The sequence below is a fragment of the Centroberyx gerrardi genome, unplaced genomic scaffold (genome assembly GCF_048128805.1).
Source record: "Centroberyx gerrardi isolate f3 unplaced genomic scaffold, fCenGer3.hap1.cur.20231027 Scaffold_111, whole genome shotgun sequence".
Taxonomy (NCBI): Eukaryota; Metazoa; Chordata; class Actinopteri; order Beryciformes; family Berycidae; genus Centroberyx; species Centroberyx gerrardi.
The window spans coordinates 6,303-24,803 of record NW_027605247.1 but is presented as its reverse complement, the minus strand read 5'-3'; the positions used below and the strand labels follow the sequence as shown (position 1 = coordinate 24,803).

The following is an 18,501-nucleotide window of genomic DNA, read 5'->3' as shown; positions in this document are numbered from 1 at the left end:
CATCACGAAAAAAATAGTTGAATCGTAAAGTTTTATTTTCTTTCTTGGATCTCATAGGCCACAACATTTTCCACCTAAACAAGCACTACAATCGCAGGAGCTGTTGTGCTGTGTTATTATAGCCTCAGTAAACGAGTTTACGGCGAGTCCCTGAATGCACCATAAGGGGCGGGGCTTACGTTCGAACGTACAGCGGGGAAAAGACTACGTTACCACATCTAGCAACAGAGTAGCAGCACACCAACAGAATGACTATTCTCTTTGAAATAGCGTGTTTCTCTGTGATAAAGTCATCTTAAGTGGGCGGAATTTGTATAGAAGGTCAGAGTAGAACTGCACGATATTATAACTAAAGAGCGCGCAGTAACGTTTACGTTTGGTAAGTATTCAATGGCAACTACAAGGCAGCTAACGTTAGCCAAAGCTATCAACGTTACAAGCCCAAGGCCAGTATAGCCTAGCCAAAATTTGCTGTCTAGACTAATTAAATAAACGTCAGATAACACAGTTTGTAGTCAGTTCCTTTATTATGCATTTCTGTTTTCTTCCCAGGGTGATCCATTTCACTTCGAGATGCCTATCCGAGCATATTGCACAATTTGCTCCGATTTTTTTGATCACTCAGCAGATGTTGCTGCCATCCACTGCGGACATACCTTCCACTACGAATGGTAACTTGCCGTAGAAGGTCATGTCTCCGTCAAAATGCAACTCATATATCACGTTTGACATGATGGCTAATTGTTACTTTTCCCCTCTCCTCCCAGTCTTCTTCAGTGGTTTCAGGCAGCTCCCACTAAAACCTGTCCACAATGTAGAAAACAGGTGCAGTACATCGCCAGCGCTACCAAACTGCAATTCATTCAAATTGAACCATTAAACCCAACACAAAGACACTCTAAGGGCAAACTAAGTGCTTTTGTCTCCTATGTGTAGGTCAGCACCAGACACATTATCAACAAGCTGTTCTTTGACATTGGTGGAGAGGAAACGTCATCAGTGGACCCAGAGAGTTTGCAGGTAAGAAAACATACAGAACCATTAACTTGGAGACTCAAGACTGTACAAAAATATTGCTGGATAAGAAGTGACTCTGACTTTTTATTTGCTTCTCTTCATGCTTAGAGAATTGTATCCTCTTGACTATTCATGCAGTGAACACGAATAGATGCCATAGAAAGCTATTCTTCTCTATATAATCTGAATATGATTTAGAACATTTTATTTCCAGTCATCAATGTTTTTTTTTTTCTTTCCTCAGAATGATCTTGATCGAATGAAAGTCCTTTTAAGCACTAAAGGTAAGGGTATTGCGGGCACCGACTTGAGTAAAGATATGTTTTTTTGTGGTGGTTTTGCTAGATTATTAAAAGTAGGAAGCATTTGGATGTTCATTATCTGTCTGTTCAATTTGCAGAAAGAGAATGGCGGGACAAACAGAAGGTGGCGGACAGTTTGAAGGACACAGTGGACAGGCAGAGGAGAGACCTGGACAGTGTGCGGAAGGAGATGAAGGAAAAGGAGATTCTCTGTTGTGCTCTCAGAGTAAGACGTCTGTTCTCTGCCGTGTAAACCCATAGTGTAAGGTTGACTCATATCTAAACGTTTCCTGTCTAATGGTCGCTGCTTTGTGTTTTATCCCGCAGAAACAGATGACATACGTGGAGACGCAACAGAATGAAGCTCAGGCTGCCAAGGACGAGGCGCGGAGGCTCAGGACCAAAATGAAAACCTATGAAAGGTGCCTGCACACATACACATTCAGTCTGTTTGTTGGAATAGGCTACAATTTTTTGTCAGAGGGAAAATGTTTTCGATGGCCCTCTAAACAAGGTATTCTGTTGCTGTGAATCCCTGGCCTACAATCAAGTTACACAGCAGAGAAAATTCTCTTATGTTCAAGCTAAATATTAGCATCCTTTTCCCTACATAGATTATTTTATTTTTATGGCAATACTGTGCCATCCTACATCCTAAAAGACAGTCATACACTGCAGTTTAGTAACATTACTGGTTTGGCCCCAGCCTGGACGTGTTGTTACAGGGTCAGAGAGCGGAGGTGGAGTCCATGATCACAGATATGGGTGTCGGCCAGGCTGCCGTGGAGCAGCTCTCCATCTACTGCATCTCCCTCAAGAAGTAAGGAGCCCCAAGTCCTGTTGCTCACTTCACTAAATGACAGATCACTTTGAGCCTCAGCCCTCACTAATGCAATCATTCGCTATCCATTTCTATCTTCATGTCCTTCTTAGAGAGTATGATAATCTAAAAGGGAGCCTCAAGTCTTCCAACGAAATGTGTGAAAAGCTGAAGAGAGAAGTTTTTGCCTCAAACAACAAGGTAACTTCAAGTCAGTATATCATTAATTAAAAAACAGTAAGGGGAATAAATCTTTGACTACGTAACGGTTTTTGTCATTGTAGTTGCAGAAAGCCACGGCGGAGATAAATCGGACCAAAGACGACATGAAGGCTGTGCAGAATGATCTGGCCAACGCTGACAAAGAGATCTCTGTAAGGCAAATACGCCCACTTTGCTTTTAGTGTGGATATTAAACAAATCCACGGTTGTGATGCCTGCATGCACATGTTTCCACAGAGTCTGAAGAAGAAAGTGGAGATTCTCCAGAAGACCCTGAGCACGCCGACACGGACAAATGAAGCCCTCAGCCGGCTAGTCTTCGAAAGGTTTGTTCCCAAACAGCTGGGCTGTGCACACACTCTGACTCCTCTTTCATAAAAAGAGAACCCATGTTTGTAGGCGTGATTCACTGACGAGGTTTCTCTCCCTACCTGTCAGCCCGGCACCACTGGAGCTGAAACAGCCTCGTCTCCACCAGCCTGCAGACTGCGATGACATCGACCTCAACATGACCTATGACATCACCACCCCAGACGGTGTGACCAAGAGACCGGCACAGGTCCCATCCAAGAAGATGCGTCTGGACCCTGCCGTGTGAGTTTTAACTGTCAGGGAATGACTGTGTGTTTACATTGGCTTCAACTCAACAAAGTGTTTATCTATGTTGACGAGGCCCTGGTCACATGCTGTCTTTTTTTTATTGTGTCTTTGTGTACTAGACAATAAAGTAGATATGCCATAAAATCACAGAAAAAGGGAAAAGGTGTTTAGTGTAATGCTTTATTTTTCAGGTCATCGATGTCCAAACACAATGAGAACAGCTCGTCTGGAAGCAAGGTAGCTTTGGAATATTGATAAGTCACTCAAGAAAGAAGTTTTCTAAATCAGGCGTACATGTCAGTAAATACTTTCATTGTGCCACTCAGGCTCGAGACGAGGACGGATCCATGGATCCCTTCTTCAGGAACTCCCTCCTTTTCAGAAAGAAGGCCTTCGGCAGCATGTTGGATCCTCAGCGGAGTAAACCTGGTGCTGTACGTACAACACAACCATCTCCTGCACTTTATTAACTGACCCATCATCAGTCACGTCGATAGGAAATTTGATGTCCTACTGGAAAGACAGCTCTGAAACAGTAGTCTAATTCTTGCAAATGTATTTTCAGTGGTGTGATTGAAGAAAATGTTTCTTGTTTCAGGTGAGATCTGGTTATGATGGATTAGGAGGACGGACTAAATTCTTCCAACCTGTATCCTTTTCTCATTATCTTTGGAAATGGAAAAGTGTGTTTAACAGCTGTTACAGCAGTACTTATTTCCTTTAATTAATCTCAAGATACTACTGTTATTAGGTTTCCCAGAAAAGTCGTGGGTTTTGAATTGTGTTTTCCAGGCTTGCAAAACTTCTGGAAAATGATGCATATCATAAAAGTTTTCAATATGTTCAAATTTTAGCAAAATGTTTTCTTCAACCAATCAGGTGTTTAATATCACTGTTATGTTACGTTTAGTGGAATAATTGCCCAAATAACAAATTCCCTACTTACGGTGCCATGTGATAGTTGTAGGCAGCCAACAAGTCTGAGGACATTCAAACCTGCCATTCAACAAAATGTTAACATTTAAACAAAAAGACAGACCAATATTGACTATGAACATTGCACTGTGTCAGGGAATAGTCATGGAAAAAGTCATGACATTTTATTTTAAAAATTTGTAGAACACTGACTGGCAGGAGAATAAAACTTTACCAATGTGAACTGGTTGGCATCATTCCTTAACCAAGCCTTCCACTCCAGTCGCCGTTGTCTGAGATTCGCCCGCTGATGAAGGCTAAAAGGAAAAAGGTGACCAGGCCTCCTCCCAAGATTTCACCTTGCCTCACACTGGACAACTTCCTTGAGTAAAACACCAACCCCTCCTTCCCCAGATGCCCAGTCAAAGGCCAGGATGCTCTGTGTGAAGTAGGATGTACGTACTGATCTGGGACAAAGAACCGGCTTGCCAGCGGTGCTGCCAGGACGGGACTTTCAAACCTAATTTAATTGACTTTTTATGTAAATCAGTAATTCACTTCCTCCATGAGAGCAGATGCTGAGCTTTTGGTGATCAGATCACTTGCTGTATGTTTGTTTTTGCCTGTTGAAACTTCATTTGTTTGTGGAAATTCTGGTCAAACCCTCAATCAGCTTGTGCCTTGGGGCCATTTCTTCTGGTTGAGATCGTACATATCAGGTGTGTGTGTGTGTGTGTGTGTGTGTGTGTGTGTGTGTGTGTGTGTGTGTGTGTGTGTGTGTGTGTGTGTGTGTGTGTGTGTGTGTGTGTGTGTGTGTGTGTGTGTGTGTGTGTGTGTGTGTGTGTGAGTGTGTGTGTGTGTGTGTGAGTGTGAGAGAGAAACAGACTTATTTGTTGACAAATGGGACAATGCACCGTATTATGTCACTGACTGATTATCATTACTACATCAAGCAATAAAAGATATTCTACATAATCCAGAAAGCAAATAATCCAGAAATTATTTTTTGCACTTGTACAAGTCTTAAAATCTCTTTTCAGTATAAATACTGAACTGTGTTGTTTTCTTGGAATAGTTTCCCTAAACACTTGCCTGTAGATGGAATGTAGGTATTTTTATTTGTGAATAGTGCCAGATTAAAAGCATGAAATAATAAACAATAATGTTTCACTACATTTTGTGTGTTGGACACATACTGGGCTCTACAAATGGCTCCGTCTTCACTATGCTGCGATTCACAAACAGGTGTTTCACTGAGGCTCGCTCTCCTGCAGAGGGCAGTATGAACTGTTGTGTAACATGATGGAATGAATCTGCTGCAGCCCTCATACTTTGTTATGAAAAATGCACAACATGGTAATTGGTGAATCCATTTGTATGGAAAAGGCTGTGCCAGGACAGAAGGTACTCCTCAAGAAAAAGTATTTTATTTAATACACCTTCTGTAAAACCTGAGTTGTACATTGTGATCAAGTAACAAAAAGAACACTGCAAATAATTCATTGGCAAATTAATGTATATTTTTAATTCACCCCAGTTCCCCCTATTTCAACATAAAATGTGTGACCATACTATGTTTATGAATTACTAAATGAAATATGATGTTTACAGAAATAAGTACTTATTGTAAGAGAGAAGGACCTTTACTTTTATGGCACACAATCAAATATCAAATGCAACTGTGATGGAGTGAAGCTCTCTGACAGTGATCCCATGATTGAGGATGGCAGTATGTCTGATTATGTTGTTGCCATACAAACTAGCCTTCGAACAGCTTGGTTCATACTTCTATAAAACAATATGGGGAAGTGCCACACATTGTTTTCCACAGTACTTCCCCATTCTGGCAAAGTAAAAGCGCTCATCCTGTTTGCACCCCTGGATTTACTGCTTACACAATCAATATCATTGTGTACCATATTACATACATAACATACTATGATCTAATTGAAATAAAATGCGTCCTTGCTTCAGTGATTGGATGTTAAATGATTCTATTGTGAGTGTTAAGTGATTCTCGCTCAGTGATTAGACTTATACCTCTCCACAGGTCAGTAATAGTAACAGGACATGGTGGTGCGTTTTAAAAGCTAGTTCCTTCCACTGTAATCAGAAGAAAAAGTTCTGCGTCACAATACCCCATACAAACAATACTGCAGAAACATTCATGTACACATACAACACACAATCCATGCAGTGCTGTTGGATCCAGTAAACAACAAAGCTTAATTGATCCCAAGGGATTCTGCTATACATCTTCCTGTAGGGCAAAGGTTACCGTTTCAGCTTTACTTTTTCCTAAATAGCATGTCCTAGGGAGAAATAAAACTAACAATGCGTCCTTGTGGATTTGCGATGTATAATTAGATGCCATTATAAAAAAAAAGGGGGGGGGGGGCTGTTTAAAATGTTCCTAGCAGTTCAGTCAGGATGGCTCAAGAAGTTGTCCATTTAAAATGTGTCTGTTTTTTAGGTCAGTTGATGGGCAGGTGAGCATTTCCACATCCTCTTGCGCTTCATTCCAAATTTGGATGTAGGACTGAGTGTTCTCTCTGTGTATGAAAAGAAGCACCATCCAAGAAACCAAATCTTTAAACAGCACAATTCTCTTCGCTGGCTCCTTCATCCACGTCTCTTGGTTACTGGGGAGAAAGACATTCAGTGAGCAAAGATCATCCATCATCTCACGGTGGGCTGTGTGACGGTACGTGACGAGTGCGCGGACCCGTGTCGCTTCACTGCGACCTGTCCGGCACGATCTTGGACTCTCCGTTCTGTTTGTCGTTGGACTTCTGGGACAGGTGCGTGGACACGGTGGTGGCTTGCACCACGGCTTTGAAGCTGCGCTTGCGTTTCTGGACGTTCTGCTCCGGGTGGAAGATGATGACGTAGACCTTGGGGATGTAGAGCATGCCCAGGGACACGGTGGCACTCAGGCTCATGGACACCGTCAGGGTGGTGGTCTGGATGAACATCTGCAACAGACAGAGACAGGCACAATTACCAATCTGCTGAAAGATTTCCTTTTCAAAATCTACGTCTGATTAGGGGTTAGGATTCTCGGAGTATCCATCATTGTGAAGTCAGTAAATAATGTATGGCGGTAGTCATGTCGCTGTCAATGGTATTCCCCCATTACTTTATGCCTGCATTATGCACGGCTTCACGAAAATACAGTATATGTAATGTCATCGGCTCCCAGCTTTTATATGTGGCTTTTATAATCTTCATTTGGAAGCACAGGAGGCAGTTTTTTTTTTCCTGCCTGGGATGAATGATTTATCACTTGGTATATGTACTCAGGAAAAGGACTCTATTTATGGGCTTTGACCATGTCTACCCTTCCTCTATTGTAAATCCAACAATAATAATGAGAACTGACTTCTCCTGAGGTCTGCCTCTAATAAATTATGAACTCATTATTCAAGCAAACTGTATTTGCCATGAATAAATCAACCCGTATGTGTCATAAATAAGTTAAGATATACGTATGTGCCATAAATAAACTATAAATTGTACACTAGCCTGTACATATCCTCTGCAGCACATCCTAATGCCTCACTAACTAATGTCCATACAGTGCTATTTTCCTTTATCATCTTTGTCATGGTTTTTATTGGTCCTTCTCAATGACCTCTCCATTTATAAAAGGGGCTGCAGTAACGCATGGGTGACCATCTGAGCACGTTCAAAGTGGCCCGTATTTATGCGCCTGGCCCCGGGCTAGCGAAGATACAGTTTATATGGCTCGGCAACAATAAGTGGCTCTTCCATATTCAAACGCAGAATGGATTCCGATGAAAGCCAAAGTCAGTCAAAAGAGGGGATGTCATGTGTATCAGCAAGCAGGTAAACCCCCCTGGAGAAAACTGCGAATACAAACAGTGGAGAAACCGATCCTACGCATGACTTGGTACAGGAATTTCTTTGAGAAGACCTCTCACTTAGACAAAGGTTTCCGTTGTCCACCAAACGACATAGAGGTTTTTAGTAATATTTCAAGTTCTTCATATTAAATACGAGTCAACTTGTTTAAGCTCCATCTGCAATTGGAAAAGTTTTTACATCTTCTAGTTCGATCTGCCCCGATGAAAGTTACAGTGGCTATATTTAGGTCTTCTCTAAGTGGTGATTAATTGAATGGGATGGCCGAGTTGGTCTGTAAGGGGCCCCGACCGTCCCTCAGCTCGTCTGACCTCCTTTCCCTCCTCCTTCCCTTAATTCACTTCATTTCCATTTGGAGGAGGTGAAAAGAATTTGAAAGCACCTCGGGGGTTCAATTGTTTCAGCCTGACTGATTCCTAATGCAGCTCTCTATTAGTCCGAGCATATCTCTATTTTTTGAATTCTCCCAATTGTCCCGTCGCTTTGTGACAGCAGAAATAGCCCACGAGCTAAATTAACCTCCAAGCATTCAGTACAGTGGATACAGGATGTACTGTGAGTGCAGCGGAGAGCAAATATGGTTTGACAGACGACAAACTCCAGTTTTATCATCAGAGCTATTACGTTACTCTTTGTTACTCTTAAGTGTGTATTATTGTGCATTGCATAATTCAGATTTACACAGAATGCTAAGTACATTTCCACTAATGCCTGTAAAAACACTGAATTCCCCACCTTCTCAGTAGATTGCGCCGTGCCAAAGAAGATGGGCACAAAAGCCAGCCAGATGATACAGGTGGTGTACATGGCGAAGCCGATGGGCTTGGCCTCGTTGAAGGTCTCGGGAACTCCTCTGCTCTTGATGGCGTACACAGTGCAGGTGATCATCAGTACGAGACTGTAGCTCAGACACAAGATGAGGGACAGGTCGGACATGTCGCACTTGAGGACTCCTCGGGCGAACTCCGGGTTGGGTGGCTTCTGCTCCTCGTAGTCGATGATGGTATGCGGAGGCATCACGCCAAACCAGATGAACACAGCAAGTACCTGCAGAGGTAGAAGCTTTTAGCGTGAGATTGGTGCGGCACAAAGTTATACAGTGGATCTAGCTAATGTATTTGAGAGACACACACACTCACCTGCACTGAGATGAGTATAAAGGTGATGATCAGCTGGGAGGTGGGGCTGATGAACTTAGGGGGCGTGACGGATTTCTTGCCCTGTTCGAAGATGCGGTAGATACGGTTCGTCTTGGTCAGCATGGCGGCGTAGCTGATGCACATGCCGAGCCCCAGCAGCAGTCGGCGGAACGCGCACACGGCCACGCTGGGCTCGGCGATCATGAGGAAGGTGATGAGGTAGATGAGAAAGATGCCCGTCAGCAGCACGTAGCTGAGCTCCCTGCCGGACGCCCGCACAATGGGCGTGTCGTTGAAGCGGACGAAGGTGAGGATGACTCCGGAGGTGGCCAGGATGCCCAGGATGGCCAGGAAGACGGGGATGATGGCCCAGGGGGAGCTCCACTCCAGCTTGATGATGGGCGTGGGCCGGCAGCCCGTGCGGTTCTTGAAGGGCCTCATGTCGAAGGGGCAGGTGTCGCAGGTGAACTCGTCCAGCTGGTACTGGTAGCCGTCGCAGAGCTCACAGTGCCAGCAGCAGGGAACGCCCTTCACCATCTTCTTCCTCTCGCCGGACTCACAGGGGAAACTGCACACCGAGTCGGGGATCCTGCGGTCGCCGCCTGACCACTGCAACTCCTCCGACTGGGATGGACACACACACACACACGTTTGTATTATTATACTTGTAAGGATCTTTCCTAACCCCTAACCTTAACCTTCACCACTACAAGCCTAACTTTAACCCTTACCCTAACCGAAACCTAATCCTGATTCTAACTGTAACCCTTAACCCAAGTTCTAACCCTAGACTAACCCCTTTCAGAAATGAAGACCAGAATGACCTCAAAAAATGTCACACAACACACACACACTAAACCCATCTCAGCACTCTTGCCATCAAAACGCGATCTCAGAGAAGCATGAACATGATACATGGAAATGAAAAAAAAGATGATACAAAGGTTCATTTAAAGTGCAAGATGTGTATCAAATGGACCAAAAGCAAATATTTACATTGAGTCGGAGGTGGTTTGTCCACTGGCCAATGTTTTTGTAGCCAGGGTTGCTCACGTTGGAGAGCTGGTACTGGAAGATGTCGTATCGACCAGGAGCGTCTCCGTTCTCGTTGAACATCACCCCAGTTCCGGCGCTGCCTGTTTGATGAAGACACAGAATTTTAATGACTTGAACACCATCAAAACAGCGAGTCCGAAGGGATACGAACACGTGCGCTCTAAGCTGGAAATGTGCACCTCCATCTTAGTGGTGGGAAAAACACCCACACACCATTGAACACAACTTATGCTTGCTTTCTTTGGTCTTATGCAATCATGTCAGAGCTGAGTGCAGGATGCTCTTTAGTAAAGGCTCTCCTCCATGCATACGGTCTTGCAGCACGCTCTGGTCTGTTGCCTTAACATGATTGAATGTTCCTCCTAGGTCCCTGCAGGCGTTCAATCAGCGGAGCTCCCATACAAGCCAAAGTCACCCAGCAAGAGGAGAGAAGTAAATAGGAATGCTTTCATAGAACACTTCTTCTTTTCCACACGGTGACTTTTTTATGAAAGGCGGGGATGAAAAGAAGAGTGTTGTGTATGGGAGAGAGAGCGGAGAGGCAGCCCTGGGGAGGGGAAGTGCTTTGAAGAAATGTGCTGTGTACTGTGGCTTGGTACATTAGCAGAGAGATCTCAGGGCTTATCCAGAGTGCCATCTTCAAGCTGACCTCCACTTCTACGCTTTTCTCTTCAAACCCTGTGCTATGATGGAGAGCAGCAGTGGAAGAAAAATTGTGTGTTTTTTTTTTTTTTTCAATATAAATCTCTGCCAGCCATTGCTTAGGCTTTCCCTTCCAGTTTTATCACTGCAACTAATTGTTTTATCTAAATCTCCAGGCATTACATAACACATTACATTAAAAAAAACAAACGGAAAGCTGAGAGCTCTTAAGGTCGCCGACTCACCGTTGAAATTGACAGAGCGGATGTACTGGAGGAGCATCCTTCCTTCTACGGGGTCCATCTTCTCACAGACACCCATGGAGCCGGGACACAGGTCTATGTGCATGCTGTGTAAGGCATGGGCCATGGCATACACAGCGTCAATCACAAACTGCACCTTCCCCTCCTGCTCGTAGTGGGACTCTCGACTGATTCTCTCCTCACCTGGCAGAGGACAAAAGTGTCTATTCACTATGACAAACGAGGCGATGGTGAAGAAATAACACTGCTCAAAAACACACTGAGCTCCAAAGATAATATTTCAGGGTTTTTTTTTGTTTTCCTCCCCGTATGTTACACTCGACCTACCTGTACATTTTCTTCTACCGAGGTCATACTTGACACCGGGGCGAGTTAGTTTACACTTGAAGTCGTCCTCCCAGAACTCTGCAAACCAGATGTTTCTTCTGTTGTTTTCCAGAGATCTTGAAGTGAAGTATTGGTCGAACCCTGAATACAACATTTACATATTAATTTCACATTACATGGAAATATCATGTATCTGAACTGTGCCCCAGCTGATATATTCATGAGTCGATATTACTGACTGATAATGGCGTTTCACAGATTTACTGTACTGGCATCTGCACAAAAATTGTAATTGGACAGACTAAAGCTGTGGACATCCTCAGAGTTAGATGTCATATTCTGCTTTAAATACTTGACATACCGTCGATGGAGGCTCGTTTGGGCAGGATGGTGACCGCGCCCTCAGCCACATCCTCCTGGTCTAGAATGGGGGAGCTTTTGGCCCCCCAGCTGTCAGAGCCAACAAACAGGAAGTGTCCTGTCAGGTTGGCCCTCTTGGCCGCCTCCAGCACCCGCCTTGGAGGAGACAGAAAATACTTTACAACACCTTTTGTAATCCACTCCTCTGCAAATTGGTTAAGATACACTGACGTGAGTGAGTGCTGCCTTCACAGACAGTATATTATCATATAATCAAATACAAAGCAGCGTGTTTTTCTGTATATTTTGTCATCTGGCTGATTCCTGTTCTCTAACATTAACATGCAGCAGAGTGTGACTCACTTGATGTCGTCCTCGTTGGCGAAGATGATGACCCCGCGAGCATTGGAGGTCTCCATCAGTCTCTTGATGATCTTATCGAACATCCCTGGTCTGGGCTCTCTGGGAATCTTTATGGACTGGCCAATACACAGCCCCCCTGCACCAAACACACAGGGAACAAGTCCTCATTGCAGTAAATCCCTCTTTACCGGGAATTTACAATTGGTGCACTGCTGCGATAATTCTTTTGTCAGCATCATAAGTGATATCTAAAAAAAGGATAGCAGATTACAATGGTGACTACAGAGCGGTTAAATTGCTCTGTATTGAAACTGAGAAAAATGTCTGCAGTGTTTATTTCCTTTCTTTATAAAAGAGCTGCTGGTACAGAAGTGAACTGTACATAGCTCATTGGGGTATGATTTTTGTTGATATGAAATCTAATAGTTGTGGCAATTAAGCTTTTCTGCTGTTTGCTTCTGTCGGGCAGTAGTGAGTGAGTAACTTGACAAATGAGTCATTTCATCCCTGCTGAAAAAAACCCCCATCAGAAACAATTAGAAGAATCCTGATGGTTCCCATTAGAAAAACAACCCAAAACATTAAAAACCATCATAATCCATTAGGTCAATCACATAAGAGTTTGTAGTGGGTTTTTGGACACTGATCTAATGGTTTCCATTACATCTCTAATGGTTTCCATTATAGGCTGTATTGGTTTCTAATGGTTTTTAATGATTCCTAATGATTTCTGATGGTTCCCAATATGGGCTGTATTGGTTTCTATTGGTCTGTAATGGTTTCTAATGGTTCCCATTACGGGCTGTATTTGTTTCTAATGGTTTCTAATGGTTTCCATTTCGAGCTGTAATGGTTTCTAATGGTTTCCATTAGAGGCTGTATTTCTAATATTTCTTCTTTCTAATGGTTTGTGATGGTTTCCAATAGAACACCAATAGCCATCACACATCATTAATGGCTGTCCTGCTGGTGTTCTAGTGGTCTCTGATGGTTTCCAGTACAACACAACATGCTCTACTGGTTTCCACCAAGACATGCCAATACAAACCATAACATAACATCAGAAACCAACTCCCAATAACACTATTAAAACCATCATCACATCCACTCAGCAGTAAATTCACGTCCCAGTCAGACACACAACCTGCTTCTCTGGATATCTGGAGGAAGGCGTCGACGCCGCTCTCTCCATAGTTGCCCTCGGAGGCCAGGGTGGAGACGTAGTTCCAGCCCATGGCCTTGACGATGTCCACCATGGCCTGGGCCTGGTAGGAGTCCGGGGGCACCACGCGGGAGAAGAACTCATAGCGGCTGTTGTCGCTCAGCTCTGGGGCCGTGGAGGCGTAGCTGATCTGGGGGATCTGAGGCACACAGATGGGTCACCGGTAACTAGAGGGCCAGGTCAAGTGGAAAATACGACTAGCGGGGATTATTAGGCCGATAAGTGAATACAAAGGAAGAACGTATGATGAGGACAGGCACTGAACCATGAAAGACGACCCACCACTTATTCATCCCATTGTCTAGACAAAAAACTAAACAGCGTGCAAATGTAGGCCTTCCACATAATACCTTTGAGCTGACGAGTTGCCAGACATTAATACACCAAAATTGCACTATCATGGAGAATGTTCATCTCTTGCACAGCCAATGTTCTCGGTAATCCTCAGGATTGGGGCAACTTTGCAGTGTGATCTACCCAGATCTGGTTTGTGCTGAGGATATAGCCAACATCATAGTGAGATACAGATGGTGGGAGCCACTGCCGTAAAAGCATTTGTTTGAAAAAATGAAAGGATGAGAAGATTAATTTACTGGTGTGCTACTTCCTTAATGACACAGTTTATGTCGACAGCCTCAACTCTGACCCTGCTAATGCCGGTCCCCCTGGCTTAACGTTTGGTCCTCTGGAGGGACGAGGAGAGAAAGGTAGACACAAGGGGTTGTGAAGGGAGAAGGAGAGAGGAGCGATAGAACCATTTCACAGATTATCTGGAAGGATTATAGGGGTTTTAGTCAAATTACGTTAAGCACAGAGGGAGAGAGACAGAGATCAAGAGACTAGAAAAAGGTTAGCATTTCTCAGCTGTAAGCCATACAATATATTTAATTCTGATGGCCACGCGCAGCTTAAATTTGCTGCTCTGCGTTAACCCTGTCCTGCGATGCTCAGCCTCCACGTTATGGACCACATGATCGTCTAGCGGAGAACAGACTGCACAGCAAAAGTCTTCCAGCAGAGACAAGTTCCAAGAGGAATGACGACATCAGCGGCATCATGCCATTCAAATGTCTGCATACAAATTTATAATTAACAGGACCACATATAATCTCCAAATTAATCCCACAGAAAGCATCTGCATCCATTCACTTTCAGAAATCAATGAGCCATATCAGTGCCAAAGAGCATCCAACCACAATGCAATTTTGCTGGAATCATCACACAGTCAGTAAATCTGTGAATGAAATTGTCCAGTTTTTTCTGATCCTGACTTACCATTCCAAATTCGACAAAAACACAGCAGGGACGGTACCTTTAGAAAAGCATGCTGTTCTCCTAATCAACCCAGCTAAAAGATGAACAAACCCATGACAAGCATGTAGTTATATCATGATACACCTAGACTGTATGCAATAGAAAGTCAGAGTATGGGGAATAAAATGTTCAGAACACTGACTTACCAAAACTTATTCAAAGTATGAAATGTGCCTATACATGCATTCTGAAATGTTCTGTGAAGTTGAATTTGCTTGTTAAATGCTTTTTAAATTATTTTTGCTTATTATCCCCTTTCAGTAGACTAGCCAGTTTTGAGGTCTAGTTTAACTGCGCAGTTTGCAATTTCTATGATTATGGACAAAGCACTGAAATACTGGTTGACTCTGAAGTATTGTGAAACGTTTAAAGGCTTTCTCCAGAAAATGTAATAAATGAATCCTCTGTATACAAGCTTATTAAAGAAGCTGAACTGTAGAATAAAATGTTACAAAACTGACCTGATGCAGATGCCCCTAAATTGCATTAGAGATAAACTACTGATTAATAAACTATATAAAACAGCCTTCATAAAAACAACTGTGTTATGTAGCAATACCTGGGCCTGCAGTTCTCACCTGAAGCCAAGAATGAGTTTGGTGATATAGCTACTGTACGGTGGATAGTGAAACATCTCACACTATGGCTTGGATAGACAGAGCCAGGAGATGTTCAGTGGACATCACTTTAGAGGCATCCGGAGTGCGGAGAGCAGCACATATGGACAGTAGGAGGAAACCCACCATTTAGCTAAATCTACTCCATGCTGACTAGGCCACAAGTTGCTGATATCCTAGAACCGATGTCATCCCTCTGCCCTGATGCTCTATTTTCAGCCCGGGGTCCTGAGCTGCTGAGAGGGGCTTAGTGGACGATGGGATCTATAATTCTGTAGTTAACATCTGCCCGTATGCAAGCTGCCTCCTTGGCTCTCAACTAATATCACCACCCACCATAAAGAATGCTGCAACAAGTAGCATCCAACTACAAACGACAGATATCATGAATTATGCATGATCGATTTGATAGCCAATTTGACCCGAGCCAGAACTCTTTCTTTTCACGCACAGACAATTCCCGGTTTGTGGCCGACTATGTCAGTAAGTCAGTGAAAACATGACATAATGTGGGATTTACACAGACTCAGTGTCCCATCACTGCAATGAGCAGTGCAATCAATTATCAGAGGTCAATCATCTCTGAAAAACTCCACTGCACATTCAGCAGACACTCAACAAATGACATGGATTAGCTTGTGGCGGCCACCGTTCATATTGGATTCACAATCCCACTGAAGTGTTATTGTAACACTCAGTAGCTGCACCGCTGGACTGTAAAACAATACGGAAATCCATTCATATTATTCTCTGCACATTATGGCTTGTTTCAAAATCGCATCACACAGAATATGTGCTGGATAAAATGTAAGGGTCTCCATGACTTCTCTGCCAGATACAAAATGCTATTATCCAAGCCAAGTTTTCTGAATGGGATTATGTTAAAAGAAGTGTGGATGCAGTCAAAATAGTGGACCAAGAATCAGGACCAACTGTCTTTCCTTGTGTGTTTCAGCTGTTTTTAATGATCTTTTATCCATTGCACATCAAGATCTGCTTTTTATGAAATTCTAAATCTTACCATGATTGAATCTACTTGCTTTTGATGAATGTTTTTGCATATTTATTCTCTTTTTTTTTCATTTATTGGTGTATTTTGGCGGATTATTCTTTGTGACTGTGACTTTTGCAATGTAACTTGGCTCCACTGAAAATGAGGCTCTGCCTCAATGTGGTGCTGAGGTGAAATCAAAGGTTAACTAAATAAAAATAAATAAAATATGAAGACCAGCATGTGCTGAACACCTTAACTAGTTCTCCAGTGAGCTGCGTGGAGAAGTTCAACAAGATTTCTAGTTTGAGCCTGAAGTCAGCCTCAAGAGCAGTAGTGTGTGTGTGTGTGTGTGTGTGTGTGTGTGTGTGTGTGTGTGTGCTGAGACACAGGGGAGGTGCTGCCTGAGCACAGCTGGGCAGATGTGACTGAATGTTATACAGTGAGATGTTATGTATAAAATAATAGGGACGCCTTCCCTCCTTTTCCACAATCCACATCGCAACTGTCTCAAAGCTTAAAAAGCTTCTCTAAATTCTTCTCATCTCCTCATCATTGATACAGATTTAATAAGGGAAATCAATAAGGGATAATGGCTTTTACCTGCATTCACCTCATCAGTGCACTTCACAAGAAAGAGCAAGTGTCCCTAATATTTTGTGCATTCGGTGTCTAATGAATGGAGTTAGGAAATGAAAGGACTTGGCAGATTTCTCACCGCAAACAGTCTGAGAACGTTGGCCACCATGATGGACACCGAGCTGCCGGACGCGCCGATGACCCCGACCACCCTCTCTGGTTTGGGGATGATGGGGGGCTCTCCGTCGGAGCAGCGCACGTCCGAGGTGTCCTTCTGGATGAGGGCCTGGACGAAGGTGAGCGACTGCTCCAGGGCGTAGGTGTCTCTGGAGCAGGTGTCCAGGATGCGGGCGCCCAGGGTGATGTTGGGCAGCAGGTCGGGGTCGCTGTTGATCTGGTCCAGGGCGTACAGCATGGCCTCCATGCGGTGGATCCCCTTCTCCTTCTTGATCTCCCCGCACGGCACCCCGACCGGCCCGCGAGAGTGCACCGGGAACAGCCCGCCCAGGGTGATGTCGCCCTCGATTTTGATGGAGTGGGGCTGGGTGCCCTGCTGGGCCCGCGTGCCCGGGCCCACGCCCACCAGCAGCACCCACAGCAGCCGAGGCCACGATTTTAACAGGCATCCGGGTGGCGCGCCGAGCCGGCGGCACCGCTGGGACGAGTGGGCCTGTGATGTCATGATGATGGCCACCCGAGGTACCTACAGCACCAGGCTTCTCCCTCTACCTGTGATACCTAGGGACAGACAGAGAAGGTCTGGTCATCACATCATGTCTAAACATTGGCAGCTGGATGAGGTGATTTTACCATTTTGTACATTTTCCAACACCAAGTTCTCTGTCTTCCCCACAAACTGCTGCCCACAGTGTGTCAAACCAGCAGTGCAGTTTAATACCATCTCATATGATTTTCTTATCAGGTAACAAAGTGTATAAATGCAGAAGGAACGTTGGCGGATTGTAACACCGCTGCTGTGAATTTCAGTAGTTTTTACAAAGCCATGTGGACCTGCAGTTTATTTTGGTGCGCTGGATCAGAACTGAGAACATGAAATAAATATAAAAAGATAAAATATAGCCAAGCTGTGGCTTAAGAGAATATTTTAGGCAGAGTTTAGGATGACACAAAGTGAATATTGGAGGCTTTTATGATGGAGTGCATCTGAGAGCAGAGAGCATGATGGAAACACTATGAATTTTGCAAAACGGAGAACATCAACTGAACTGTCGCATTTCATGGTCCAGAAACTAGAGGAGGTTAATTATATATGCAATGCATGAGAGTCATTCACAAAATTTAGAGTAGTGTGGAAGTTGAAATCAAATTAATAGAAATGTAAATATACTTCAATATTTATGTTTTTAGGATTTGGGGTACCACATAATATCCAGTTCAATATTAGCTAATATTCCTGGATTTTGTTTAACATTGCATGCATAGGCCTATATTCCAATTTACTTGAATAGTTTTCTCACAAAATCCAACACATAAAGTCAAACTTTATTTGTGGAGCTATGACTAACATTTACAAATTCTGACACTTCCACTTGTCTAGTTGAATTAATGAAAATCATAATAATCAGAATCAATCAACATTTTCTCAAAATCATTGGAATCGAAATGTGAATCTAAGATATGCAACACCCACAACTATTGCAGTGTTGGTATTTTTTTTTCCTTTTGAAAAGACTATCACAGGGAGCTGAACTGAATTTAAGTAACAGCTGTTACTTAAATTCTATAACTGACTTCTTACCTGCCCATTCCTCATTGACCAGTCTTGACTTCATCCATCACATGAGTTCCAAACAGGCCTTTATCCATGGTCCAATATTTGATTATATCTAGAGGCAATGCTCTCCTC

At 43.6% G+C, this 18,501-nt stretch overlaps 2 protein-coding genes across 3 annotated transcripts; one reads left to right on the top strand and one right to left on the bottom strand.

Annotated features, from left to right (window-relative positions):
- Positions 1-244: 244 nt before the first annotated feature.
- Positions 245-4,287, top strand: LOC139929910 (E3 ubiquitin-protein ligase TRAIP). Its single transcript, XM_071922981.2, has 16 exons — positions 245-379; positions 553-671; positions 768-825; positions 937-1,020; positions 1,262-1,301; positions 1,418-1,545; positions 1,647-1,741; positions 2,026-2,139; positions 2,253-2,340; positions 2,424-2,513; positions 2,599-2,687; positions 2,800-2,955; positions 3,153-3,198; positions 3,288-3,395; positions 3,560-3,610; positions 4,160-4,287. The coding sequence occupies exons 2-16, from the start codon at positions 574-576 to the stop codon at positions 4,265-4,267; spliced, it is 1,353 nt and encodes a 450-aa protein (XP_071779082.2). The 5' UTR covers positions 245-379; positions 553-573; the 3' UTR covers positions 4,268-4,287.
- A 2,324-nt stretch (positions 4,288-6,611) lies between these two features.
- On the bottom strand, positions 6,612-17,316 carry LOC139929900 (metabotropic glutamate receptor 6-like). 2 transcript variants are annotated; one of them, XM_071922970.2, is made up of 10 exons: positions 16,774-17,316; positions 13,053-13,272; positions 11,912-12,047; positions 11,550-11,704; positions 11,189-11,329; positions 10,844-11,044; positions 9,897-10,036; positions 8,901-9,524; positions 8,497-8,808; positions 6,612-6,851 (listed from the first exon to the last, which is right to left on the bottom strand). In XM_071922970.2, the coding sequence occupies exons 1-10, from the start codon at positions 17,314-17,316 to the stop codon at positions 6,612-6,614; spliced, it is 2,712 nt and encodes a 903-aa protein (XP_071779071.1). The 2 variants fall into 2 exon arrangements, with proteins under 2 accessions (XP_071779071.1, XP_071779072.1); XM_071922971.2 differs by having other exon boundaries at positions 13,056-13,272.
- Between the last annotated feature and the right edge of the window lie 1,185 nt (positions 17,317-18,501).